Source organism: Balaenoptera musculus, chromosome 8 (assembly GCF_009873245.2).
Source record: "Balaenoptera musculus isolate JJ_BM4_2016_0621 chromosome 8, mBalMus1.pri.v3, whole genome shotgun sequence".
NCBI classification, from domain to species: Eukaryota; Metazoa; Chordata; class Mammalia; order Artiodactyla; family Balaenopteridae; genus Balaenoptera; species Balaenoptera musculus.
Genome location: NC_045792.1, coordinates 59,254,062 through 59,281,616, shown reverse-complemented (window position 1 = coordinate 59,281,616; position 27,555 = coordinate 59,254,062). Strand labels below are relative to the sequence as shown.

General features: G+C 50.8%; 3 protein-coding genes across 21 annotated transcripts in view; 1 reads left to right on the top strand and 2 right to left on the bottom strand.

Moving 5' to 3' along the window:
* STIM1 (stromal interaction molecule 1) overlaps positions 1-5,742 on the bottom strand; it is a 202,465-nt gene extending 196,723 nt beyond the window's left edge. For 5 of the 12 annotated variants that reach the window (XM_036859686.1, XM_036859691.1, XM_036859696.1 and 2 more), the window contains exon 1: positions 4,434-5,740. In XM_036859686.1, the coding sequence (XP_036715581.1) occupies positions 4,434-4,572 (139 nt within the window). In that variant the 5' untranslated portion in view covers positions 4,573-5,740. Of the gene's footprint in view, positions 1-4,433 lie in introns of all 12 variants that reach the window. The other 7 variants (XR_005020855.1, XM_036859689.1, XM_036859692.1 and 4 more) reach the window with 3 other exon arrangements.
* Positions 5,743-13,590: 7,848 nt separating this feature from the next.
* RHOG (ras homolog family member G) lies at positions 13,591-26,924 on the top strand. 4 transcript variants are annotated; one of them, XM_036861624.1, is made up of 3 exons: positions 13,593-14,651; positions 14,992-15,044; positions 25,687-26,924. In XM_036861624.1, the coding sequence occupies exon 3, from the start codon at positions 25,755-25,757 to the stop codon at positions 26,328-26,330; it is 576 nt and encodes a 191-aa protein (XP_036717519.1). In that variant the 5' UTR covers positions 13,593-14,651; positions 14,992-15,044; positions 25,687-25,754; the 3' UTR covers positions 26,331-26,924. The 4 variants fall into 4 exon arrangements, with proteins under 4 accessions (XP_036717521.1, XP_036717519.1, XP_036717520.1 ...); XM_036861625.1 differs by lacking the exon at positions 13,593-14,651 and adding an exon at positions 24,669-24,861 and having other exon boundaries at positions 14,727-15,044; positions 25,687-26,917; XM_036861626.1 differs by lacking the exon at positions 14,992-15,044 and having other exon boundaries at positions 13,591-14,651; positions 25,687-26,917.
* The window catches only part of PGAP2 (post-GPI attachment to proteins 2), a 32,882-nt gene continuing 20,401 nt past the window's right edge, over positions 15,075-27,555 (bottom strand). The window contains exons 6-8 of one of the 5 annotated variants that reach the window (XM_036861619.1): positions 19,874-19,928; positions 19,322-19,446; positions 15,075-15,695 (exon numbers count right to left, since the gene is read on the bottom strand). In XM_036861619.1, coding sequence (XP_036717514.1) covers positions 19,323-19,446; positions 19,874-19,928 — 179 coding nt within the window. In that variant the 3' untranslated portion in view covers positions 15,075-15,695; position 19,322. Of the gene's footprint in view, positions 15,885-19,321; positions 19,447-19,873; positions 19,929-27,555 lie in introns of all 5 variants that reach the window. The other 4 variants (XM_036861613.1, XM_036861615.1, XM_036861612.1 and 1 more) reach the window with 4 other exon arrangements.

Genomic DNA, 27,555 nt, shown 5'->3' with positions numbered 1-27,555 from the left:
AAGTCAGACCACTCCCCACCCCATTCTCTTATGCCTCCACCCAACCCCTCCTTCCAGGAAGCCCTCCCCAGCCACCTTAGCCTAGCTCAGCCCATGCAGAGCTCTTGTAATCCTTAGCCTACACTGTCTACCCTGCTTGGTTTTGTGCTTCATTAAGCCTGTGCATTATGTTGTATTTAATATTCTCTAAATATATATCCCCACCCCCACCCCCAAACTAGACTTCTTTGGTGGCCCTAAGTTCCTTCCATAGTACAAAGCAAGCAGTAAGCACTCATTACAGACTTGTGGAGTGAATAACTGATTAAGCCAGGGACCCTGACTCAAATGCCTTAGTCTAGTTCTACTAATAACTCATTGTGGAATTTCTATGTGACGCCGCTCTGGACATCAGTTTCCTCATATGTAAAAATAAATAAGTTGAACTAACTGATGTTTCCACCTCTTAACTTTTGAATTAGGCAACCACTTTTTATCTCCCCAAGATCTGAGAAAAATTATGGAGGAAACTGAGAAGCCTCCCCCAGCTCTCCCAGGCAGGGTTAGTCACTTGCTCCTCTGGGCTTCCCACAGCCTTTTGTATGTATATATCATACCTCTACTACAGTGCTTATCACAAAGTTCTGAAAGAGTGTATAACCTAGTGGCTGAGGCGGAGGTGGGGAGAAGAGTCAGACTGCCTGGGTTCAAATTCTGGCTCTATTCCCTACTATCCGTATAACCTTGAGTAAGTTACTTGACCCCTCTATGATTTCATTTCCTCACTTACAAAACAGGGATAATACCAAGCACACAGGATGGCTGTAAGAATTAAAAAGAATAAAATGTTTGGAATAGTGCCTGCCACACAGTAGGCACTAAAAAATGTCAGTTGCTATTATTGTTGATGTTACTGATATTATTAATGTCTTGCTAGGCACTGGGTTCCTACTTCAGCTGGAGCTCTGTCCTCTTCCCGTTCTCCATCACAGCACTCTGTTTATGTTTTCTTCCACAAAAATTACCACAAGACACTATATTTATTTATGTATTTATTTTCTATCTCCCCACTAGACTGTAAACTCCATGAAGGCAGAGAACATGTCTGTTTTGTTCATCCTTAAATTCCCAACACCAAACACAGTGCCTGGCCCAGAGCAGGCACTCAAATATTAGCTGAATACACAGCACGTGAGCTGACACTGTTCAATGTTTGCTGAATAAATTAACCTGGTTAAGGATGATTGTCAAAGCTGAGGCGTGGGTGCAGATGATGTCCTAGCTGCCCCAGGATTAGTGTGACCCTCTGCCCATCCCCCAATATTAGCCTCAGCCAAGCCGCACCCACCTGCCCTTGGCTCCAATCCAGTTCCGGGAGCCACCCTCAGCTAAAATTAGCATAGCCACCAAGATGGCCAGGCCATTTATAGCCTTGGAGGCAGCAGCAACTAGCTGGGTGGGCAGGCAGGACTCTGGCCTCCCACTCCATTAGGGGTTGATTGAGATGCCAATCTGCACTCCATAAACTGCCTAGATGCCTATCCTCCAAAGCCCAGTTCTAGTTATACTGAGTAGAACCACAGTTCCTGAGTATAGGTCCTCAACCAACACTGGCAGTCACAACTCCAGACTCACGTGGGACCCCTCACACACATTCTGCAGGAAACATTTTGAGTTTCTGGAGGCAATGAGTCCAGAGTCTAAGGGAGGTTCCAAGCATCAATTCCAGGCAGTTTCAGAAGTGCAGGCTTCAGAGCAGCACAGTCAAGCACAGATCTTTAACTGAGAAAGTAACTTAGCACAACTGGGTATACAGGCATCAAAGAGCCAGAAGGTGACAGGAATGGCCTCTCCCAATGAGAAGGCCTTCTAGCAGAGCACCTGCCTTCCCTGGAGGGGCAGACCTTTAAGATAGCCATGTACATCCAACAAGAGAAAAAATGCAATTTTCTGGCCCCTGCAGTAGACCCTCCAGAGGAGAAAAAGACAGCCCTTTTTTGGATCTCTGCTACAGAGTCACTAGGGGCTGCCTAACTAACTCACCAAGAGGAAAGTAACATTCTCTTGGCCTTACCTAGTGCTCCTTTAAGAGGGCAGGGCCTGAGAAGACGGAAGAAGTCTAGGACTTAAGAATCAGAAAACTTGGGACTTCCCTGGTGGTCCAGTGGTTAAGACTTCGCCTTCCAATGCAGAGGGTGCGGGTTCAATCCCTGGTCGGGGAGCTAAGATCCCACATGCCTCGCAGCCAAAAATCCAAAACAGAAACAGAAGTAATATTGTAACAAATTCAATAAAGACTTTAAAAATGGTCCACATCAAAAAAAAATCTTTAAAAAAAAATCAGAAAACTGAGCATAGGACTCAATTTCTTCAACAATAAAAATGGAGATAATACCACCTGCCCTGCATTCTAATAGAGCAATTGTGAGACTGTGGGAAAAACAGCTGTGTAAAATACAAACTTTAGAGAACATACAAATTGACTAGATATGTTGAATCTGATTTAGAAAAGTGGCAGCTTTAAGGGTAAGGAAAACTCCTGTGTTCTGAGGATACAGAGGGACTGGAAAGGCTACAAGAGCTCCTGGCTGTGTAGACAGCCCCGCACCAAATCCTTTAGAAGAGCCCAGTCCATGAGCCCAGTCCACCTCTTTGCAAAAATGATTTCCTATCTGAGTCAAAGTCCCAGACAGGCCCAAGGTGACAACCTACCAGAACAACAGTGCTGGGGCCTCCAGGTTACCACAAACCATAGCCATTCCCAGCACCTAGGGTCTCTGAGATTTCCTCCCTGGGCTTCAATATTACTGTGACAATAGAAACTGATTTCTGAACTGAGAGGAAGAAAAGACCAAAAGAGAAGCCTAAGTAGTATAATCAACACAGCCAAGCCTCTAAAATATGTTGTGTGGAGGGCTGTCTCCATAAGCTCAAGCCACGGGCTGGTTACGAGGGATGCTGGAATGCCTCTTACCTATGGCATGTACAAACACACAAATCTTCCTGACAGCTAGCTAATGCCTAAATTCAAAACTTCATCTCTTTTAGCACTGTGCCTAAAATAAAGAACACTTCCTTCCCCCCAAAAGAAAATTCATTTTATGTCAGGCACCCATATTTTAGGGTGAAAAAGGGACATATTATCAGTTACAAACAGGGATGTCACTGGGACAGCAGAGATGCTCCTCAGGTCTTCTGCACACTTTGACCTACATCTGCCTTCATAGCCCAATGAGAACCAAGCTTTGAGCGAGGGTTCAGGGGCCAAGGAGACACTGTATGGAGAAACAGGATTAATATGCAAGAAGGACTTATCTTCAAAGCAACAGCCTAGGTGCCATGCTTGCACATAGGGCAACCCTGGCCTCACTTGGAAGCCAACCCTTGGGGTATCTGCAGTCACACCCAGCCCAGTCAAAGAATTTAAAAGGGGGTTTCCTAAGAAAGGGTCTAGCACCAAAGCCAGCCTCTGGATCCACCCATGAAACTTCCTGGCCACCATGACTTACGCTTCCTTTTCCTCCTTGTATCAACAGGTATTCACTGAGGCGTCCCCTCACTTGAGCTTGCCCCGCCGTAGAAAGAACCCAGCTATAAACTCTCCTCACTCTGCATCTCACTGCTTTGGGCAGATCACAGTGACCGGGTGAGAGAAATGGGGATAAAAAACTGAATACCTTCTAAGCCTTGTGTAAAACAACTGAATTTTAAAAGTGCTCTTTCTTCTGCAACAATACCAGGGCTCCTACCGTTTGACAAGGCTCCATAAGTGCACAGGAAAAACCAGGACATATCAAAAACATTGTAGACTTCCTACCCTCATCAGTCAGAAGAAATAGAATAAGTCAACAAGTGGTCCCAGGAATTATATCATGCCCATGTCAACAAAAGGCCATTTAACTCCCTGGCGGTAAATAGGATTTCATCTAAGGAACTGCCTTGATATTTCAAATGGGCACAGCTAGAAGACAGCAGATTACCTAAGGGAAGGGAGAGAATAGGGTCCCCACGCTCATTGGAATAGAAAGGCACACCTCAACACTAAGTTAGAGAGTAATAGAGTTGGCCCAGTCCTGACTTTCCCTACCCAACCCAAGTAGCCTCACCCTCCCCTGTGCTGCCAAGTGCTGAAACTGGCCAAGAGCAACAGACTTATCATCTGCCCAGGGCATCAGTCCAGACAAGTAGTCATGAGAAGGGGTCTTGACTTGCGGATCTGAAAGGCCAAGGTGCCCCAAAAGCAAACCTCTTTTCACTGCCAACAAAAGACATCCTGAGGAGGGATGAGGAAAGTTGTTCAAGAGAGACAAAGACATTAGAAGGGAAAGAACTCTTTGGACTACTAAGAACAGGCAGTGCCATGTGTGGGTCTGCCATCAATCGCAGGTGTAGAAACCTAGGGTTCGACTTCCCCACTTGGGCAACTCAGTTCTTGTCCGTGGCCAAGGCCTTACCTGCTGCAGTGGACTCTTCAGAACTGGCCCCCGAGCCGGTTCCTGTCGTCTTCTCGCTGTGGCTTTGGCTGAGGCTCTGGCCGTGATGCAGGAGAAGCCCCCAGAGGAGCCACAGGGCAAGACGGGCGCACACATCCATGACTCCAGGTCTCAGTCAACATGCGCCTGATGTAGACACCTCAGGATCCCAGAGGCAAAGCCGGGAGCCTGGGAGTGCAGCTGACGGTCCTGTAACCTCAGGCAAGATGCCCTCGAGGTGCCGCAGCTGTCCAGCCACCCGCGAGTCTGCCTCCTCCGACAGCCAAAGGTCAAGTGCTCCAAGTTTGGGCGCGGGAGGAGGGCCGGCGCCTCGGGTCCAACAGTGGGTCCGCCGGAGTTGCGACGGCCTGAGTACCCGGTCGGCTCGGGCCGCTTCCGGAGAGTTTGGACAGGGTGGCCGCGGAGCCGGTGTCAGCTCCGCAGCCGGCTACACCCCTACCGGAGAGGGCGGGCGGGCCCTCCAGCGGGCACCGGAGTGGGGGAGGGAAAGAAGGGAGGGGAAGAGGGGGGCACCTGGCCTCGCACCGCCGAGGATCGGCGAGGGGCACAGGTTCGGGAAGGGCGTGCGACTTCCAGGCCCCCGCGGGCGCGGGCGGCTCGGGGATCCCAGGCCTCCTAGGCCGAGGTCAGAGCTCCCGCCCAGTCCCGTGCCCAGGCGGCCGGCGGTGCCCAGGTTCAGCAGGCGGACGCGCACGGGCCAGGCCCGGGACAGAGGCTCCCCGGCGAGCGGGCGGGAGGCGCGGGGCGGGCCCGGGGCGGGCGGGGGCGTGCTCTCCCGCAGGCCCGCCCCGCGCCGCCCGGCCCCCAGCGAAGCCCGAGCCCGCCCCAGCGCCCGGCTTACCCCGGAATAACCTGTTAGAGGCAGCCGCCCGGCACCCCCAGACCCCGGCGGGCCCTCCTGGCTCTCGGCCCGCTCTAGTCTCCGCCAGGACCCCTCTCCCCAGCCAAGGGTCGGGTCCCGGCCTCCCTTTCCCCCACGAGAGCCTCTCTCGCACTAACCGCCCGCGAAAGAGCGGGCGTGCCCCTGACACGCAGTCACTCAGGTAACCCAGGCCTGCGGCGGCAGCGGCAGCGATGACAGTAGCTGCCCTGCCCGGATCTCCGGGCCTCGGTGCTGCTCCACTCGCCCAAGCTCTAGAGCCGGTCAGGGCAAACACCCTCGGCACCACGACTGCCGCCCGGGGCTGCCTGAGGAGACAACGGCCCGGACCGGTTCGGCCGGGGGGCCCGTTGCCAGCCCCCCACTCCAGGCCGGTATCCCAGGCTCCGCCCTCCCCGCCGCGCCTCGCAACCAATCCGCTTCCGCCTCTCTGCAGTTTAGGCACCCTCGCGCTTCGTCACCCGTGTGCAGCGGCCCCTGGCGGGCAAATCTGGGCGCTGCGAACAGGGCCCGAGCTCGTTGGGAAGCCCTGCCCCTTTGCAGAGGGTTGGGGAATAGAGCTAGGACCCGCCCCGGGGGAGGCCCATTAGGGCCTGCTAGTGGTTTCGGAGGAAATGATGCCAGGAAACACACGAAGCGTCCAAACCACCGTAGGTAAAATTGCCCTACACATACCGTAAGTCTTAGCTAAATGGCCCCATCTGCCTTCCTGACGCCGCCTCCCCGCCTCATCCAAGCTAAGTCGGATGCCCTCCCTTAACTCTCACCGCCCATTTTCCTACCCCCCCCCCTCCAAATCCCCTCCCCTCTGAGGTTTTTGCGGGTAGGGCCTGTGGCTGGTTCCTCCCTGCATCTCACTCTCCCAGCTCTCTGTGTGGCTTGGGGGTGTTAGCGACTTGAGAATGAGTGCCCCCATAAAGAGGGAGTTGCGCCTGGGCCTCCTTCAACAGAGCCTGCACTTCCTGTTCTCAAGTGTGCTGTCAGCAAATCTTTACAGAAACCTGCTCTGTGCCCTACCCTGTCCTTGGCACCGGAGGCAGGGGAAGGGATTAGGCCCCGTCCCCCCTCTGACAGTGCTAAGCCAGCTACCTGTTCTGAGCAAGGCTTCTGAAGACCGGGAACATGGATTTGCCCAATAGCTGCCTGGCTTAAGGGTTAGGCTGTCGATATAAAAACACACGTCTGACGTCATCTACTACCACTCTTCCCACTCTCGTATTAAACTTCAGTCGCACTGGCCTTCTTTAAGTTCCTCAAACACATGGAACATCAGCCACCTCCCGGCCCTTGTATCTGCTGTTGCTTCTACCTGAAACACTCGCCCCTCCTGGCCTCCCCATCAACTCCCTCGTATGGCTGGCCTCTCATTCTTCCAGATACAGTTCAAGATCTTCTCAGAAACTCCTACTCTGACTGCCACCTCAGGTCCACAATTGGACCATACTCATATCTGCCTTCCCCCACCCCATAGGATTGTGGCTTTTCAGAGGTCAGGGGCTGTGCCTTATTCATCTCTGGGAAATGGCCATCCGGCCATAGGCTCTGTACATAGTAAGTGCTCAATGAAAGCTGGTTGACATGAGTTAATTCATTTAATCATGCACATATTTATTGAGTAACAACTGTGTGCTGGGAAATTGGCCCTAACAGAAGATGAGCCTCTGATCTGGGTTCTACTAGACCTACACTCGGAACCAGGAGTCTTAAACTCAAACGGAAAATGGGAAAATAGCTAATATTATTGAGAGAAGTAGGTGCGAGTAATAGGGAGTGGTAGGGACTGGGGCACACTGGTGAGCAGGCAGGAAGGTAAACTCAGTATTGCTGGATCATCTTTAAGAGAAGATGGGAATCTGGACTTTTAAATGATGTAGCCCCTTTATCAACATGAACCTACTGTATAGCACAGGGAACTCAATATTCTATAACAACCTATATGGGGAAAGAATCTGAAAAATAATGGATATATGTATATGTATAACTGAACCACTTTGCTGTACACCTGAAACTAACACAACATTGTAAATCAGCTATACCCTAATATAAAATAAAAATTAAATTAAATTTAAAAAATAAAAAATAAATTTTAAAAAATCAAAAAGGCAGGAAAAAAATGATATAGCCCTTTGAAAACGATATAGCCCTACATCTGTAGCATAAATTGATCACTCAGACTACAAGTTTATAATTTCTGCCTAAGCCAACCCACCTGCCTGTGTACTCATTTGTCAAAGAGAACACACAAGAAAAAAGAAAAGTAAATCATGCTTAATACAACCGCCTTTAAACTCAAGTGCATCATTCTCTTAGCTACCACGTGAGTTCTTTGGGGGTATGGGTGCAAACCCCATGTGGTACAAAGAGCCTGGGTCTTGGAGGCAGGAAGCAAGGGTCTATTACCAATTCACACCAAGACCTTGAAACTCTCAGAGCCTGCTGCATTTCCTGTGAGGCTAAAATGGTGTCCAGGAGTTAAAAACAGAATTACCATATGCTGCAACAATTCCACTTCTGGGCATATGCCCAAAAAAATTGAAAGCAGGGTCTCAAAGAGATAGCTGTACACCCATGTTCAAAACAACACTATTCACAATAGCCAAAAGGGGAGAGCAACCCAATAAGTGTCCATGGATGGATGACTATATAAACAAACTGTGACAAATATATATATATATATATATGCAATGGAATATTATTCGGCCTTTAAAAGGAAGGAAATTCTACATGCTACACATGAATGAACCTTAAGGACATTATGCTAAGTGAAATAAGCTGGTCACAAAAGGACAAATACTATATGATTCCACTTATATAAGGTTCCTAGAGTAGTGAAATTCATAGAGACAGAAAGCAGGATAGTGGTCACCAGGGGCTGAGGGGAGAGGAGGATAGGGAATTGTTTAGTGGATATGGTTTCCATTTTGCAAGATGAAAAGAGTTCTGGAAACTGGTTGCAAAGCAATGTGAATGTACTTAATACACTTAAAATGTAAATTTTATGTTATGTGTATTTTACCACAGTTAAAAATAAAAGTAAAAATAAATGGTGTCTGGGAGCAAAAGCCATGGCCTGGACAATAGGAGAAACATTCTTGTCTCATCTCTGCCTCCAAGATCATGATGTGACATCAGAAAAGCCAGTGCCCCTCTGGACCTCAGTCTCCCCAACTATAGGATGGGTAGGGACCAGATTATTGATCCAGTTCAGCTTTAATATTCTATAAGGTAGGAAAATCCTGAGACCTCGTAGATCTTCCTGGATCAGAAGCTGTGACTCTCACCTCAGTACCCTAGGTTGGGTCCTCATGTAAGTGTAGCCTCTGCAAGAAACCCTCACCACATTGTGTCTCAGGAGGAAGTCGAGAGCTTGGTTTTGTTTTGTTTTTTTCATCTCTGTGTCTTTTTGAAACCTATACACCAAGCCTTTACCGTGTGCCGGGAATATCTCCCTTGCATCACTCTTAGGGCCTTGCTCTTAATAGATATTCTGCAGATGTTGGTTAAATCAAACTGGATTAACAATTCTTATGCCTCTATTCTACTATTTGCAAGAGCTTTCACATCTATTATCTTATCTCTCCCTCACAAAACCTGCTTGATAAGTAGAGACTATACTCATTTTACAGATGAGGAAACTGAGCCTAAGAAGATGAAGTGGCAACCACATCAAGTTCTCTTTCTCCTCTGGGATTTCCTCCCTATCCTTCAAGTCTCAGTTCAAGTGATATAAAGCAGCCATGCCTTGATCACTGATGACAGCATAGCATGAACCAAAAGTTATGATTAGTCAAAAAAAAAAAAAAAGAGCCAGCTCAAATGTCACCTTCCTTCCTTTCCCACCTTCCCTGACTTACCCTGTCTCTCCAGTCTCCTGCTATACCTTAGAGTACTTATATAACTGAATTATGATTATCCAATAAGTATCTATCTTCCCCATTAGCTCCTGAGCTTATCAAGGACTTCATTTCTTTTTTTTCGGTTTTTAAAATTTTTTTTTATTTTTTGGCCCCATGGCACGGCATGTGGAATCTTAGTTCTCCAACCAGGGATCAAACCCACACCCCCTGCATTGGAAGCGTGGGGTCTTAACCGCTGGACCACCAGAGAAGTCCCAGGACTTCTTTTCATTTATCTTTGTATTCTCCCAAGCTAGGACTGTACCCAGTACAGAGCTGGTACTCAATAAAAGTAAACGAATGAACGATGTGTGTTCTGTACAGCAGCTTAGCTGTCCTTTCTGTACACCACAGGGTTTCTGATTACCAACAGCTTTCATTTGGAAAGTGAGAGAATCTTCAAGAGAATCTTCAGTAGAAGTGTACTAAAAGAGTCTGAAATCTCCTGCTCAGAAAAGTTTAGGAATCTGTGAGTTTAGGCTGTGTTATCAGTGGTGCTCCCTGGTGTCCAAAAATGGCAAGTACAGCTATCACTAAGAGTCTGGCTGTGTACAGAATGAGGAGAGAAATCTTGGCTTGTAACAACTCTTTCCAGGCTAGCTTCACAAAGAGAATCATCTCCCTTTCCAGAATCAGTTCTAGAATCTTACTGCCAATGTTCGTTCATTCAACATCTACCAAGCCCCTGTTTGTAACAACTCAGTTCCTACCCTCAAAGAGCTCGGTTTTTCGGGGAAATATATAGATGAAGAGTAATTAGAACTTGTTGATAATGTCTTGAGAGAAATTGGTACAGGGACAAGTGAAGGAGCACAGAGGAGGAACAAGTAACTGCCTAAAGCAGTCAGAGAGGCTGTGCACACGGATTGGGGGAGGAGGAGGGGTTCTGGAATTATACTGCCTAGATTCACATCGTGGCTCTGTCGTGTGACTCTGGGCAAACCAAGTTGCTCCTGGAATGTACCAGGACTGAAGAAAGAGGAATTTCCCAGAGGGGAGTATGCCAGATGACCTGGGTACCACCCAGTTTGGAGACGCTCAAAGAGGCAAAGGTGTCCTGGAGGCAAACAGGACAACTACTGTTCTGCCTGTCTGGGAGGAGGGACTCTCCAGAAGGATTGGGCATGTGCTTGGTCCCCCGTCCCCCCATCCAGTTATTTCCTCAGGGGGAATCAGGAACAATTGGTCTGAGGATGCGACTCTAGAACTTTGTTTCAGTTGTCACTTCCCCTGTTTGTTCTTTCTGCTATCTCCTGTATTACCCATCACCTCATTTCATGAAATGAGACATTGGGCTTATCTTTGGTGGTAGCAATAAGGGGAATAATGAGCAGGAGACTCGTATTTCCGCTCAGGCAGGCTGAAAGAGGGAAGACCAGGGAATCAAGAGGAGAACCAAGACGGCTGAGTCCCTGGAGCCACATGAGAGAAAAAGAAGAACTCAGATTTAGGGTTAGCTTGAAGAGGCTGGGACTGGGAGTGAGCAGAAAACCCTGTGGGCCACTGGTGAGCCATAGGAGCTGGAGCTCAGTGAGGACCAGGCTGGGAAGACCCGTTTGGAAAACACCAGGACAGGGGTAAGATCAGTTCAGGGCCTTTCTCCTCCCCCTCTCTGTCTTCATCCTGCTGTTTTAGGGGAACTGAGTCAGCTTTAGCATTTGACTTTGAGAAAGAGGGAAGAATTATCAGGGAGAAAAACTTGAAAACAACACGAGTATATGCAGAAATTAATGTTTATTAATTGTACGCTGGGCAATCTGCTAGACACTCAGCTTGCTTACCTCACTGAATCCTCACAATCCCACAAAGTGCACAGTATTGTCATTCTGATTTTAAAATGAAACTAAATGCCTCTGTTGTATGCTCTTATAGCACTCTGTACTTTTGTATCATTACCTGTTTAAGACTTATCTCCCTTGCTAGTTACATCAGGATAGGGGCTTGTCTTTGTTTTCACCACTGCCTCATTGGCATGTGACACTATGCTTGGCCCAGAGGTTTTCGATAAATATGTGTTTAAGGAATGAATAAGAGAGGTCATGTGACTTGTCAAAAGCCACAATGTAAGTGGTAGGACCAGGATTTGAATCCTGGACCATCTGGCTCCAGAACCTGTCTCTGATCTCTCTATTTTACCCCCACCAAGGGCTTTCATATATTCTCTCATTTCTAAATGTCCTAGCTCAGTGACCTTTTCTCTCAGCTGCTTGTGAACACAAATGTACACTGCCTACCAAGAACTCACCTATTCAGGGAAAGCAAGTGAGAGAAACAGTCCATCTGGAGTTGTGCCCTCTTCCTACCCTCTTCATCTCACCATCTTCTTCCTCCAAGAAGCCTTTGCAGACAGCCCCACCTGTCTACCTGTCTTCTTCTCCTCTGGCTTTATTGGCCCTTCCTATGTCTGTGCCATAAAAGTAGCTCCAAGTCACCTGGTCTCTGATGCTTCCATACATATTAGTGCTTTATTAAGGCAATTTTATTCTGCAAATATACTGAAGGCAAGTATATTCTGCAATATACTGAAGACCTGCCTGTGCCAGGCCCAGTGGTTGGACACAGAGATGAATCAGACACAACCTCAAAGGACTTACACTTAGTGGAGAAGGCAGACATTAGGCACAGATACAATTAACTGGAGCACAAAGCAAGATGACCTAAATGGTATTAAAGAACTATGAGCAATATGTTACATGCATAAACCTTAATTACATAATGATTATTTTAAAGTGTGTATCATAGAAGGTCACAGCTCAAAAGTATCATCTGGTTCAACTCCTTGCTTTCCGGTGAAGGAGTCTGAGACCCAGAGAAAGGCAAGGCCTTGACTAAAGTCTCACAAGCCAGTCTGGCTGAGCCAAGACTAGACTTCAGGTCTTCTGAAGCCCAGCCCAGGGCCCTTTCCTCCTCTGCTAGTAGCTTCATATGCAGCAGTCCCATATCCCATCAGACCATGACATCCTCAAGGCCAAGTCAGGTTCTCCCACCTAAGCAAGCTGAACCAGGGTCAGGCATGCCCAAGACCAAGGCCTCAGGAAATGCAGTCACCCCAGGCTGCCAATCCAGCCTTTTGGTCTACTGCACCTATTTTTACCACTATGCTTCTAAAAATGATTTTCAAATATTTTTGCAGAAAACTTTTTTTTTTTAATGAGCCCTTTACCCAGAACACTAGTATATAAATCAGATAAAAGTGAACCAATTCCAGTTGAAGGAAAGGAAGGCCAGAGCCCCACTATTTTCCCACCCTCAAGTCCTGGGAAGGGAACTTTAGGAACACAGTTCAAAAACCTTTGTTCTGAGACACAATTTTTTTTTTTAACATCTTTATTGGAGTATAATTACTTTACAGTGGTGTGTTAGTTTCTGCTGTATAACAAAGTGAATCAGCTATACATATACATATATCCCCATATCTCCTCCCTCCTGCGTCTCCCTCCCCCCTCCCTATCCCACCCCTCTAGGTGGTCACAAAGCACTGAGCTGATCTCCCTGTGCCATGCGGCTGCTTCCCACTAGCTATCTATTTTACATTTGGTAGTGTATATATGCCCATGCCACTCTCTCACTTCGTGGGACACAATTTTTAATGGCTTCATAGAAGCCATTTTAGTATGTGGTCCTCCACTGAACCCTGTCTTTAATGGAAACTCACAATCCTTTCTTCATCATCAAATGGCAAACACCAGCCATGTGCTCCCACTAGAGTATGGAGGGGAATCAGATTTTCCCCTTATCTTTCCTGGTTTCCTCTTCTCCACACAGAGGAGTATGTCCCAAGTGCTGTGGGGAGGGAGGAGAGAGACCCAAACTCTGCCTGGAGATCTGGGGAAGCTTGAGCAGAAGGATCATGGAGAATGAATTCATCTACTCAATCATTTACCAGCCTGAATCTGATAGAGACTTTAATATTCTGTTCCATACCATACCCACTAGCTACATGAACTATCAAGCATTTGAAATGTGTCTAGTCAAAATTCAGATGTACTCTAAGTGTAAAACATACACCAGATTTCAGACTTAGTACAAAAAAAGAATGTAGACTATTCTATTCATTTTTATAATCAATAATTTTATACAGATTACATGCTGAAGTTGAATGATAATATTTTGCATATGTTGGGCTAAGTAAAATATATTATTAAAATTAAATTTTACCTGTTTCTTTTTATTTATTTATTCGCTGCACGGCTGTGGGACCTTAGTTCCCCAACCAGTGATCGAACCCGTGCCCCCTGCAATGGAAGGGTGGAGTCCTAACCACTGGATTGCCAGGGAAATCCTTCGTTTTACTTGAAAAAAAAAGTCATCACTAGAAAAATTTTAAGTTGCATATGTGGCTTACATTATATTTCCACTAGACAGCACTAGGAGACTACCAAGTGCATGGCAGAGGTGGTGTGTGTGCATGCACGTGTGCGCGCGTGCGAGTGTCGTTGGAGGCAGTGGTCCATCACCGCCAGATTGTGAAAGACTGAGTCGATTTCGCCCGGCAGTCAATACAGGAAAGAGGCGGAAAGAATAGAATGCACAAAGACCCAAATATGTGGGCTGGCACATTGTGTTTTGGGAACTCATTCTTATAGTAGTATGATTTTTAAAAAGAAGAGGAAAAGAAGCATTTGTTGAGTGTTTACTTTGAACCAGGCATTGGCAGCAGGCCTTTTACAGCCATTCTCATCTTCACAACTACAGGATGAAGGAGAAGTTATTCTATTTTGCCAGAGACAGAATGGAGGCTCAGAAAGGTTGGACCATTTATTCTCGGAGTTGTTCTTCCTCTTTATCTGGAAAGCCTCTTGGAGACAGGCAGCCTTTCGTTAATGCCTGTTCTCCTCCACAGCACCTAGCACGCAGCTCTGCACGTGGTAGGCACTCAGAAAGTTTGTGATGAACGAAGGATATTCTTTCTCAAGTCAGAGCTCCACGCGCAAGGCCAGGGAGCAGAAGCACCAGAGGGCGCCCACGAGTCCGCCCACCCGCCGGTCCCCAGAGCCCCGGCAAGATTCAGGACTGGGTGCGGCCCTTCTGTCCCAAGCAGTTGAGCGCCCCAGCGAGAGGAGGGTGCGAGGGGAGCCCCACGCCCTGGCTCCGCCCCGCCCCCTCCCCAGAGCCCAGGCGCGCGGAGCCGCCGGGTGCGGAACGACGACACGACATCCTGTTTTTGGGGCCCGCGGCTCCGCCTGCGCCTCTGCTGATCTTGTCTTTCCCCGGGTGCTGACGCCAGCTCTCCTTCCCCCAGTCTCCGCACCCTTCCCAGGGGTCTGGGGCCTTCCCACTGCTGAATCACCACCACCCCGCACTCCCCCGGGGCTCGGGGCAGAGGTGGGGACTGCCCCAGCTGGACCTATTCTGGCCAACCCCCAGCCTGGGCCATCGCTCGATCCCTGGGCTTGACTGAAGGTACCAGGCCTAGGGGCGCCTGTTCACAGCATCTTACCGCGGGGGTTGGTGGGGGCGAGATACGGGGAGGGGGGACAAAAGCCAAGCGCCTAGGCTAGGGCCTCTGCTGGGGTGGAGGTGGCAAGAAGGGGACTGGGAGGACCGACCTTAAGGGCCTCAGAGGTAAAGGGCTGGGGTGGGGGAGCCCAGTACCCGGCCGGGGACCCACCCGGTGGGGGCGACCGGGGCGGGGGGGGAACCGGCCGGCGGACTTCCTTGTCGAGCCCCGCCCCGCCCCGCCCCGCCGGCCGGCCCGCCCCCCCCACTTCCTCCGGCCTCCAGCTCTCACTTCCTTCTCCAGCCCCGAGCCGCTGCCGCCGCCCCCCAGCTCCCCCGCGGCGGGGAGGGCACCAGGTGAGGCCTGGCTCCGGCCGGCAGGCTGGGGGTCCGTGGGAGGGGAGCCCGGCCGGCCCCGGACTGGACGCGGCCGCAGGCCCGGGAAGTTTGGCTGCGGGAGGCCGCGGCGGGAGGTGCTCGGTTCGCTTCAAGTTGGGCGGGCGCGGCCGGCCGGGCGGGGCGGGGACGGGCCACTGCGAGCCGGCGGCGGTTCGGGGACGGTGGGTTCCTGTACCAAGGGCGGCGGTAGCGGCCCCCGAGAGCCGCGAGGGACTCCTGGGGTCGGAGGGTCTCCCGTTCCGAGAGAAAAGTCTCTGAGTGGAAGTGCTTAGGGCTGGGAGATGGGACTCAGAGGTGGGGTGCCCCCAGGAGTTGCAGGGGGCTGTTACGAAGTGTGTTGAGAGGAAGGGGCCTCTGGGCTAGAGAAGGCGCGCTCTCTGCTTTGGCAGTTGTGACACTTGTGAGGTAGAGAGAGAGGCTGTCTGTTGCCTCTGAAGCCCGAGGCTGCGGAGAAAGAGCTCCTTCCCTGGAAGATTGAGGCCGGTCCAGACCCACAGCCGCAGCCTGCAACCTAAGGGTCCTCTGCGCTCAGGCGGAGGGTGGGGGAGCCCCCCGACCCCAGTCCTTCTCTCTTTATGTCTGTTTTTCTGAGGCCCAACTTCTCCATCACTGGAACAGAGCAACAGGTATTTTAGTGAGCAGACATCGGCTGTGCCTAGCTGCCTGGTGCCTGGCTTTGTCTTTGCGGGGTAAACTGAGGAAGGAAGGGACCTGGTCTTGCCCTGTGACTAGAGGTGAAAGGACTCTCATTCAGAGGTACTGGTAGTCCTTGAGGAGATGGCATCAGGAGAGCAGGACCTGAGGAGAGCAGGACTGGTTTCAGGAGATGGAGAGAACAGGGCTTCTGGGAGGCAGCACGAGGCTCTAGCCTTGGAAGATGATCAGGAGCCATCTCTTGGTCTTCCCCCCGTCCCCTTTATTAGTCCCTGAATTCTCCATGTCCTCATTCTGTCTTCCTCCATTCCTTCTTCAGATTCCGTCAGACTTCAGACATGAACCCTCCGTCACCCTCTTCTTGCGTCCTCTTCAGTCCCTTTCCCCCCCCACAGTCATGCCTGGGCCCTGACCTCTCACCTACCCTGCTTCTCTGTCCACCTCAGTCCTCTCGCAGTGGCCTTCCCCCTCCCTTCCGTGCCCAGCTTCTGGCTCCTGCACACATATCCACCCTCTGTTTCTTCTATCTCCCTTCATTCCTCTGGATCCCTCTCTGTCTCCTTTCCTTTCTGCCACTTATCTCCAGCTTTGGGGAGCCTTTTCAGACCTCCCTAGTTCAGAGAGGCAGGCTGCAGCCTCCCCTTGATAGAGGTGATGAAAAGGCTGGAAAACCTCTGTATATGTGTATGTGCATGCAAGTGTCTTCATGTCCACATCTTTATCTTTTGGAGACAAAATAACTGCCCTCAGCCTTGTGAGGGCCCAGAGCAGGGGAAGCCAGCAGAATGAAGGGAACCTGCAGTGGGTGAGGTTGTGGTTAGGTAGGAGGAAGCAGTCTGTAGCAGTCAGGGTATCAGGGTAGAGTGACACAGGAATAGGACTGGTGAGAGAGGCCGTGGGAAATCAAAATCCCCCAGACCCTTGGGTGCTTGATCAAGAGGCTAGGCCTGGAGGCTGGGGGACAGCCTAAAGGTCCCTGACTCCAGTGCTCACTGGTTCCAGCACCACCTGGCGGGGACAATGGGACCAGGTCAGCTAGGTGTGATGGAAGGAAAGGGAGGAGTAAAGGCAGGATTCTGGAGGGAAGACTATAGCTGGTCTAACTTCAGTCTTAACTGTGGTACTTCCAATTCAGGAAAAAAAGAAGGGTATGAGGCAAAGGTGTCTGCCCCCTCTTTCCTGCTGCCTTCCAAGGCCTGCCCAGGCCAGGTTCCCACGTGCCCAGGGCTGCATCAAGACCTCGGTGACCAGGAAGCTCTCTGGAGTTCTGCTCACCCCTCTGCCTTCACGCATCCTTAATATTCCCCCCTCACCTAGGACCCTATTCCCTCTCTTTCGGGAATTTCTTCCAAGGCTAACTGCAGTCCAGACTGGCTCTATAAGCTCTTGCTGTTCCCATTCTAGAGCTCCTTCTTTAAGCCTTTGGGATGCATGCTGAGAGATCCTGCTTCTCTCTACCTCCTCAAGTCTACTCTATTCATTTCTGTCCACTAGAAGAAAAAAGAAGTGGAGGGGAGCAAGTGCTATTTTTTATGGGATTCCCAAGCACAGCTAGATTTAAGGACTATCCCTGTTCCCCATTCTGTCCTCTTCCCTTCTCACCGTTGTCCCTCTCCCATGGATTGTCCCTTCCTCCACACTCCTGTCTCTGCTACTCTGATTCTGGGAGGTACAGGGGGGTTTGGCCCCAGCAGGAAATCCCAGGGACCTACATAAAAATCCCAGCTCAGGGAAGGATATGTATGCAAGGCACTTTCCCAGCATCAGGGCTCAGTAAAAAACCACCCAGGAGTCCTGACTCCCCACCTGCCAAACCAGTACTTATTTTAGATAACTGAGCAACCCACAGGACTCTAAGGCTGAAGACAGGATGGATGAGACAGGGGTTCTCCCAGGCAAGATCTGGCCCCACTGGAGGTTTGAGCTAATTGCATGAAGTTCACTGCTGGAAAAATATAACCAGGGTGGGAGGAATCTAAGTGGGGAAATATTTTGTGGGGGGATGGGGGTGGGGGATATGTGCCTGCTCTATCCCTCAAGGGAGGCTGCCCTTGAGGTCTTGGCTAAAGAAATATGGTCAAGGTCTTGACATGAACAGAAGTGGCTGATACAAGATTGTCACAGATCCTGGTTGAGAATACGGAGAGTTGTTTCTGGCAAAATGTTAAGGCAGATGAGGTGGCTGGTGTGAGCTTTTAGGGGGTAGTAAGCAGGAAGATTTGAGAGGTTGTGGCTGTAGCGAGACAGTTGGGAAGATATAAGAATGAGGGTAGCTGGGCAACTGGGAAGATGTGGTCCCAGACTGAAGACCTCTCTCCATACAGAGTATAGACCCATTAGTGGTGAGGCTTGTAGGGTTCTGTGAGGAGGGAAACCAAAGACAAAGCCTGGGCCGCCTCCCCAGAACAGATCGGTTTTCCTGTCCAGGGTCCAGCTTCCTCTTTTGTCCTCATGTCATGGGGGGAGGGCATCTCCCCAGGAGCTGAGCCTAGAGGAGGCTCTCCTCGGCTAGTTCGGGGTGGCTGTCTGTCCAGTAATGTCAGTTCTAAATCATGGATGCCCCGGCATGGGCTAGGCATGAGGCCCTGGAAGCAAAACGGGCTCAGACGCCAACCTGGCCCCTTTGGCCCATTTCCTGAAGGGATAAACCATGGTAGGGTCATCCTGAATGAGGTCAGAGAGATGGGCCCATTCCCAGGCTGGAGGTCAGGAGACCCAGGTCCTTGTCCTGGATTTGCTTGCAACCCTCTGTATAACCCTAGTCAGCTTTGTCTCTTGTGGCTCAGCTTCAAGATGAAGAAGTTGCCTATCAATACTTCCAAAGAGCATACAGAATACCGATAGCTCTGACTCTCTTTCCCTCAAGAGGCTACTCATAGCTGTGCCCCTGACTCTGGGCCCAGCCTTGAACAGGTCTAAGTATCTGTCTGGGACAAGTACTGTGGCCCCTTTCCCCAAAGCACAAGAGAAGAGGGCAGAGAGTGTCAAGGATTTTGCCAGGGCGCAGCAATGTGGGGGGGTACCCGGTGCTCTGCTCCAGCTCTGCCCCAACTGACAGTGGAAAATAGATGCCGGAGTTTCCTCCCTGATGTTTTTTTCCCTTGTGGAAACCCCCTCAGATCTGGGGCGGGGTTGAAGGGACTGGGCAGCCCTGGGTCTCTCTGTGGGTATTTTCAGGTGGGGGAGGCAGGATTGGGAGGATGGCACTTCTGCACAGCCTCGTGTGAAATGAGCAAAGGCAAAGGAAGTGCCACTTCACGGGCCTTTCATGGGGCCCCAGGACTGCTGAGCTGCTGTTAGGTGGCGAGGAGGAAGGCAGGAGGAAGCAAGTGTTCAGCCTTCCTCTGTGCTGCCTGGTGGGGGAGGGGCAGCCTCCTTAGCTCCCCCAGCCAGAGCTGCCCTAACCTTGGGACTTACTGTGTGTGGAGCATCCCAGGTGCTGGGATACCGAGAGAAGAAGGAAGGGAACTGGGACTGAGTGAAAGGGTCCCAGCCTCCCACAGCCCTCCCAGCTATAGCTGTCTTGTTTCCCCCTCCTCTCCAGTCCCTAGTGGGTAAAGTCAACTCTCTCCGTCTCTTACCCTATCCGTGGAGTGCAGGATCCTCTGCAGGGGCTGAAGGGTGGAGAATGGCAAGAGGTGGAGAATTCTCCAGTGTGAATTTTTTTTTAAGGCTGGGAACTAGGCTGTCTTGGGTTCTGTCCCTGCTGATGGGAGAAGGGGAAGAAAAAGAGAGACTCAGCCCTTGGCCTGGTCCCAGCCCCACACTGACCTCATGTGTCCCCCAGCTTCCTCCTCCTAGCCCAGCTGCAGCCCCTTTGAGCCTCTTCGTACCATCTCTCCTCCACTCCTCCCTTCAAAACAAACAGACGGACTGGCAGAGCTTCTGCAGCTGTTTCTAACACTGACCATGACCATGACCCTGACCCTGGCCTCATCCTTGACCAATCCTGGTCTTCAGATATTCCCAATCCTTAGCCTCATCAGGACCGCTTTTCCTACGCATCTTCCTCATCACCACTGGGCTAGAGCTATGCCTGCTCTACCCCTCTTACCCTTCCAGTTGAGGACAAGGCAATCTAGCATATGTTCATTACTCTAAATTGTACTCCTCAGGGGGAGGAAGTTAGTTACCTTTGTCTGGTGTCTCCTGGGCATGGAGGCTCTTCCTTGTTCCCAGAATCAAAATCTGAATTGATGAGAGAGGAGATGTGTGTCAGTCTGCAGCTTTTGCTCAGCCCTCTCCTGGGCTTCTGGAAGTAAGCAGGACAGATTTCCCTCCTCATGAGGCATCCTGTTAAGTTCAGCACAGTGAACCATAATAACAGTGCTGGGGAAGGTAGGGCAGAAGAAGCGGTGGCTGTGGTGTCCTGGAGAAGCTGGGGTATGGAGCTGGGCCCTGAAGGACTGGGAGGCTGTGGGGTAGGGTGGGGGGTGCAGGAAGCAGAATTCCAGGAAGAGGAGCTCCCATGTGCAAAGACATGAAGGACAGATTGAGTTCATGCAGCTTTTTACTGACAGCCACTGTGTGCTGTGCTCAGCCTGGGGAGACAGATCAGCCAGGACCTTGCCCTCTAGGCCCTCCCGGTCTAGTGACAAGAGAGAAGATTCAGATCAGCTTCCACGTGACTAAGATAATGCACCTGTGAGAAAATGGGACCAGACCTTGGATGGGATAAGTCATTTGTGACTTGGGTGATTTACAAAACTTCCCTGAAGGAGGTGGCAATGGTGCTTGGCTCTGGAGGACCAATTGGGGGATCCTTTGAGGCAACTGGAGTCTTCTGAGCTGCTGGGTGGGGGGTTGAAGGAAGGAAATGGGGGAGAAATACTGGATTCCCACGGGGACAGTGAATATGGCTGCTTGATGTGTTTTGGGAAAGAGAATGTAGAGGCTGCTTGTAGAGAGGATCAGGGTGATGTGGCCAGAGCTTAGGATCAGAATACACAGAGTGATGGATTATAGTCAGAATGAGTTTCAGGGAGGGCTGCAGAAGGGGATCCCCCATGTCAGGGAGGCAGATTAGAAGGCTGTAGTAAGTTCCCATTGCCTCCACACTCCCCCATCTCTTAGGGCCTATTCCTCCCCTCCTCCACTCCCAGTTGGGACACTTCCCCTGCTATTACGGCCACAGAGATCTGGCAATCAGGAGATCTGGCAATCAGGCAATCCGCTGCTTCCTTTTCCTCCCCCATTCTGGGCCTGCCTGGGCCACACCCCAAGACCAGGCCCCACTGGGTACAAGCTGGGCTCTGGGGACTACACTCAGACAGGGTGAGCCCCATGGGCTGTGCTCCGTGCGGGAGCCAGGTCCAGCTGCTACTGGGAGGAAAGATTTTCCTATCCTAGTCAAAGCTTTTGGCTGTCATTGCTGTGCAAAAAGATTCAGCATTGCAGTTTTGACTGGGGGGGTATCAGTCCAGTTCTGGGCTTCTGACCTGTCTATCCACATCTCAGTAACACAGACAGAAGCAAGCAGGTCAGAAGCTCTCTACTCAGCTTTTCTGTGGGGGAGTCGAGAAGCTCAAGCTTCAGTATTGGTTGGGGGCGGGGGGAGCATCCCCAAGCTAAGGAACTGATGTATGACTACTGGAGAAGGAGAGTCACACAGAGCCAAAGAAGTGTTTAAAGGGTGGCCATACTGTGGAAGTCCAAAGAAAGGAGAATTCAGTAGCCTCGTGGGACCATGAGACTTAAGCTAGGCCTTGAGTCAGGAAGATTTGAGAGGGGAGAAGGAATGGCAGCAGAGAGAATGGCAAGAGTAAAAGTTCAGAGGCCAGAATGATCTGGCTTGTTTACATAGGACAATGTAGACCCCTCTGGAGCAGGGAACTCACATTGCCAAGTACCTGCTTTATATATATACATTGTGCATTAACGCACTTCATCCGTATAACAACCCCATAAGGTTGGTACTATTACCTAGCTTATCGTGGCAGAACTAGGATTTAAACCCAGGTCTGTCTGACTCCAAAACCCCTGCCAGATTATGAAGAATTCTGAATGCCAAGATGAAGGACCAGGTATGATCTGAATTAAGCTGGGAATAGAAAGCCAGAACAAGTCATTGTAATATGGTTAATACTATACTAATCTGCAAATATTATTTATTTACTAAACAAAAGTTCTTTTCTTTAAAAAAAAAAAAAAAAAAAAGTGACTTGGTGAATAAGCCACAGTCGATCCCCAACCCCAGACAAGCCACTCTCCTTGTGTGGCCTCCTGCAGCATTGACCGTCCCTTTTTCCTACGTGGTACAGGCTAGACCCTACCTTTTAGCATGTGCCCTCCTTAAATGAGCTGTGGGAACTTACTTGACCCAGTTCAGGCCATAGGATTTCAGAGAAAAGAGTTGTCCTGGGAGAGAGGATAAGGGTCTGAACTAGACCTGAAGAGGGAGAATTGGGCTGCCGCCACCACTCAGACACCTGCATACTCAATGATTCCTGCCTCTTGGTATGAAAGACTTTTCTTTTGCCACCTTCTCTGTGCACCCCACTTCCGAATTTATAAAGCACATTCATTCCTGTGCCCAGGATCCTCACTGCTGTCCTTTGAGACAGGGAGGGCGAGTTTTATCATGCCTGTTGTACAGATGAAGAAACTGAGGTTCCAGGAAGGGAAGTGACTTACTTGCTTAAGGTCACAAAGTCAGCTGCTAAGGGGTAACTTGGAGGCTGTGTGACACATTGAGGAAAACATAGGACTTTGGATTGCAAAACTGGGGCCTGTGTTAAAAAACTGGCATCTGTGTTAGCTCCCGTGCTGACTAGCTGTGTGACGTTGGGTTATTTTAACTGCTCTGGGTTTGTTTCCTCACCTGTAAATAGGAATAGTACCAATGAGTTGTTATAAGGATCAAAAAAAAATGTAATATGATCTATATTGTGATCTATAAAGGATTGTACCGTGTGAGGGCTTTTAATCAAGGGGCAGAGTGGGCAGGTGAACCCAGGAGGTCAGATTCAGATGCCGGCGCTCTTGGCCCTATACTATATACTGCCTCTGCCCTGCTTGTTTCTGGACACTACCTCACTCGTGATCCTTTTCCGGTGTCAGTCCCTGTTCCCTTGCCAGCCCGGAAGCTTCCCTCTCCCTCCTTGCTCCTTTGAGGGCTGATTTACTGATTGCTGGTTGATAACCCCTCCCTAGAAAGCTGCCTGGAGCCAGCTGTACTTTTAGTCTCTTGGGCCTTGTGACTGCCGGCCAGAGTTCCCTCCTTGCCTTCCTGCCTGCACCAGCCCAATGCTGGGCTTGAGGGGGAAGAGTTCCCAGTCACACTGCCATGCCCACTCCCCTGCTTTGTGTGGAACTGAGGATTTACAGGCCTAGGAGTTGTGCTTTCGAGATGCTGGGGTCTCCTAGAAAATCCAGTGGACACAAGTAATGGCACCAACACCCGCCACCCCAAGATGCTGTCTCTTCTCCCCCAAGGAAGAAGCCATAGACTCCTGAGATGAATGTGCCCTGACTTGCCCCCATGTGCCGAGGTCTTACGCATTTGCTGACTGATCGGCCCTCCCACCCCCATCCCGTGCTCCTGGGGGCCTTTCCTATCCCCATCATCCTATCTCCTGCTCCCAGATTCCTTAATGTCTCATCTCATCCACTTAGTACCCTTGCACAGGCTTTTTTCTCTCCAGTTCATGGATTGGGAAACTGAGTCTCAGAGAGGGTAAGTGCCTCATGCTTGGTTACAGTGAGTCAGCAGCAGAGCAGAGCTGGGGCTAGGACTTAGGTTAGTTCTCTTGACTCCCAATCCCAAATTCTCTACTGCCCTAGAGGGTCCTTATTTTCTTCCTGGATCCATACCCCAAGGCTCTCTATCCTCTCTCCTGAGGTTGAACACACACACTTATTCATGCAAATGAGATGAAAGTATTTTTAATGTGAACCAGAGAAGCAACCTCATAGAATGAACTCATTTCCCTCCCAGCTGGTCCCAGGGGAAGCTGGGGCCTGGGAGGGAGCTGGGACCAAGCCCTGGATCCTATGCAGGTTCCACACCATGGAGTTCCTTTTCCACTTCCCAGTGGTGGATTCCCCCTCCCCCTCCCCCTCCCCCTCCCAATGTGATTTTTGAGGCTTTGGAACCAGTGGTTGAGAGGTCAGGCTGGGGGGTAAGGAGTTGTCAGACCAGGGTGCAGTCTTGCTGTGTATAAAGTGAAATGGAGAAAATGGGCCAGTGGTGAAGGTGCTTGGGTGGAGCGGGGGATACTTGAGAGATCTGGGTGTGTCTAAAACAGGACTGTCCCCTCCCAGGGAGCAGGGGCCTGGTCGTGAGAGAGCAGCAGGGAAAGGAAGTCACATACTAGCTAGAAAAAGTCCCCCATGGCTGAGAGGAAGTAGCCAATTAGAGGAGGACCCTTGCCACAGCAGTATAAATAATCACAGGGTTTCCGGAAGCTCTGTTCTTTTCCAGAACTCAGAAGAGCAGTTCCTCACCTGAAGGCCCTGTGAGCTGCCCAGGTGACCAGGGTGATGGCTGGAGCTAGGATTCCTCTGAAACTCACCCCACTGATAATTACAGCAGCTTATTTATTTGGCACTTCCTGTGTGCCACGCCTCATGCCAAACACTTTCTACATGTTAGCTCATTTCATACTCTGACCAACTCTAACCCAATAGGCAAGGTTATCCCCATCTTACAGATGAGAAAATTTGAGGCTCAAGAAACTTAAATATGTTGCCCGAGATCATACATGACTAGTTGGTGGAGCTGTGATTAGAATCCCTGACCAGTCTGATTCCAGCATGTCTTCTCAGTGATAGTGCTTTAATGGCACTGTGTTCTCTACCCAAGAGTCTGGAAGCCCCTCAAGTTCTTCAGAGGCACAGCCCATGGTCTCAGGAAAGGGACAGAAGATTAAGGGGAAAATCAAGTTTTTGTCTTACTCTTCTGTTCATCCCTTTTGGCCGGGCTTGGAGGATCTGCCTCACCCTACCTTGAGAGAAGATGCAGACGTCTGGGAGCCACAGCCTCTGCCTCATTCATCATTACACACACAGATTCCAGACCAAATTCCAGCCCTGGCTCGATCTCCAGTGTTCTCCTACACTGAGTTACCAGCCTGTGTATGTGTGGCCAGATAGGGTTTCCCATGCTTCCAAGAATGATGGGGTAAGCTCTCCCTCCTTTTCCCCATCCCCAGGGCACCCTGGATTGAGACAGGGCAACTGTCTAGAGAATTGTGCCCCTACTCAGCAGGTTTCTCATTGCACCTTTTGGTTTGCATTCAGTAGCCAAGATGTCCGGTTTGGAGTTGAAGCATCAGTGCACTAGGAAGGGTGGGCCCTGAGTTGGGAGAGGCTCCGCCCATGGCTGCATCTCAGAGTGACCTGGGACAGCTGCCTTGTGCCAGAAGCCCTCTCCAGTCTACTCGGTGGGAGGGGTCCATATCTGAGAGAGGATCTGGTAGATCCCTACACATGCGCACTCTCCTTTTGTGTCTATACTTCCTGGAGGAAAAATAAAAGTAGCTAATACTTATTGAATGCTTATTATGACCAGGCACTGTTCTAAATGCTTAACATGAGTTAACTCATATAATCCTCACAACAACCCAATGAAGTAGGTATTATTTTATCCCCATTTTACAGATTAGAAAAATGAGACATAGAGAGGTTAAGTAATTTGTCCAGGGTCATACATCTAGGAGATAGCAGAACCAGATTTTGACCTTTGTCAGTCTGGCATCAGAACGTATGTGCTTCACATAATATATTACACATTAGTGCCAGCCTCTTTATCCCTGAGCATCTTTGCATGGTCTCAGGGCCTCTCTCCCATTTCGTGTCTGTCTCTCTGAGGTCTGTCTTGATGGGATTGCAGGATGGTGTTCAGGTTAAAAGAACTGGAGCTGGTTTCCCTCTGTATGCCCCCATCCTTTCTTCCCAGTGCATAGAGTCCTCCCTAACCAACAGTATCCCTCTCATCTGTCCATAGGTCACTGCATCCAGAGGGGCCCAGAAGAGGAAGGAGGCATAGCCTCCACCGCAGCAGCTGCACCCGCCATGCAGAGCATCAAGTGTGTGGTGGTAGGCGATGGGGCTGTGGGCAAGACGTGCCTGCTCATCTGCTACACAACCAACGCCTTTCCCAAGGAGTACATCCCCACAGTGTTCGACAATTATAGCGCCCAGAGTGCAGTTGACGGGCGCACGGTGAACCTGAACCTGTGGGACACAGCGGGCCAGGAGGAGTACGACCGCCTCCGCACACTCTCCTACCCTCAGACCAACGTGTTTGTCATCTGTTTCTCCATTGCCAGTCCGCCCTCTTATGAGAATGTGCGGCACAAGTGGCATCCAGAGGTGTGCCACCACTGCCCCGACGTGCCCATCCTCCTGGTGGGCACCAAGAAGGACCTGAGAGCCCAGCCTGACACCCTACGGCGCCTGAAGGAGCAGGGCCAGGCACCCATCACACCGCAGCAGGGCCAGGCGCTGGCCAAGCAGATCCACGCTGTGCGCTACCTCGAGTGCTCAGCCCTGCAGCAGGACGGCGTCAAGGAAGTGTTTGCTGAGGCTGTCCGGGCCGTGCTCAACCCCACGCCCGTCAAACGTGGGCGGTCCTGCGTCCTCTTGTGACCCTGGCACTCAGCTTGGAGGCTGCCCCTGCCCCGCCACCAGTTGTGCCTTTGTGCCTTGGCGCCTTGTCTGCCCCCAGCTGTGCCTTAAGGACTAATTCTGGCACCCCTTGCCAAGGGGGCTCCCCGAATGCCTTTTTCTCCTTAAGGAGGCCCACGGGGAAAGGGGCTTTGGGCCCTGCCCCACTCTGCTTGGGAACACCAGGTATGCTCAAGAGCTCACCCAGGCCAAGGTTGGACCCCTCCCCAAGAAGCCAACCCAGTGCCTCCTCCCAACTTTCCCCTACTGACCAGTTGATCCAGCTTTCCACACAGATGTTGCTGCCTATTGTGGTGCCTTCTCTCAGGTTAGGAGCTCTCAGCCATCCCTAACCTCTCCCTCGCTGCTCTTCAAATTGCCCCCCCACCCCAAGATGCTCTCTCCCTTCCCCAGAGAAGGAGCCACAGACTCCTAAGAAGATGAATGTGCCCTAACCTACCCCCATGTGCCCAGGCCTTACGCATCCGCTGACTGACTCAGCCCCACCCCCACCCCCTCTGGGCTCCTGGGGGCCCCTCCTACCCCCATCAGCATCAATAAAACCTCCTGTCTCCAGTGGTGCTGGCTCCTCCCTGTGTGCTGGGCATGGGGGGTTGGGCCGGGCATGGACTAGGGCTCCCCAGAGACTGGGAGCCTTTTGTTTCCTGTAAGAGGGGACAGGGGACAATAGGCTTCATTGTGGTCCCCCCACCCCCCAATTTCCCTAACAAAGCTCTGGGCTCCCTTGGAGGGGCCAGTCTTGTTCTGGGGCCCAGCCACATATTCTGTAGTAGACGGGATGCAAAGCATGAGGAAAAACTTCCTGATCTAGGACTCAGAAAGGGAGAGGTTGAGAGCCATCAGCCTGCAGGTAGGTGCTGTCACAGTCATGCATCTGAGAGCTGTCCCCTTATACGCTCAAGGGGACAAATCTTTACTGACAGAGTTGGGGCTGGAACTCAGGCCATCGCCTCAACCCAAGACTCTCCCAGGTAGCCCAGCTTCCAGACCTGGAGTCATTACAGGGATAACTCAGTCACTCCTGCTCGTCAAATCAAGGCTTGGACCAGCCTTAGGAGACTCCAGGCCTAAGGGGGTGGGGGGGGGAATGCCACATGGAATCATACCCTACCATGGACTTATTCCCTCCATCCTGGAGCCTGTCCCTCCCCTCAGTTCCATTAAAGAGACAAGCCCCCGAACAAGC

What these genes read in the sequence shown, in the direction of transcription:
- RHOG (XM_036861624.1), top strand. Translation starts at nt 25,755, where the DNA reads ATGCAGAGCATCAAGTGTGTGGTGGTAGGCGATGGGGCTGTGGGCAAG.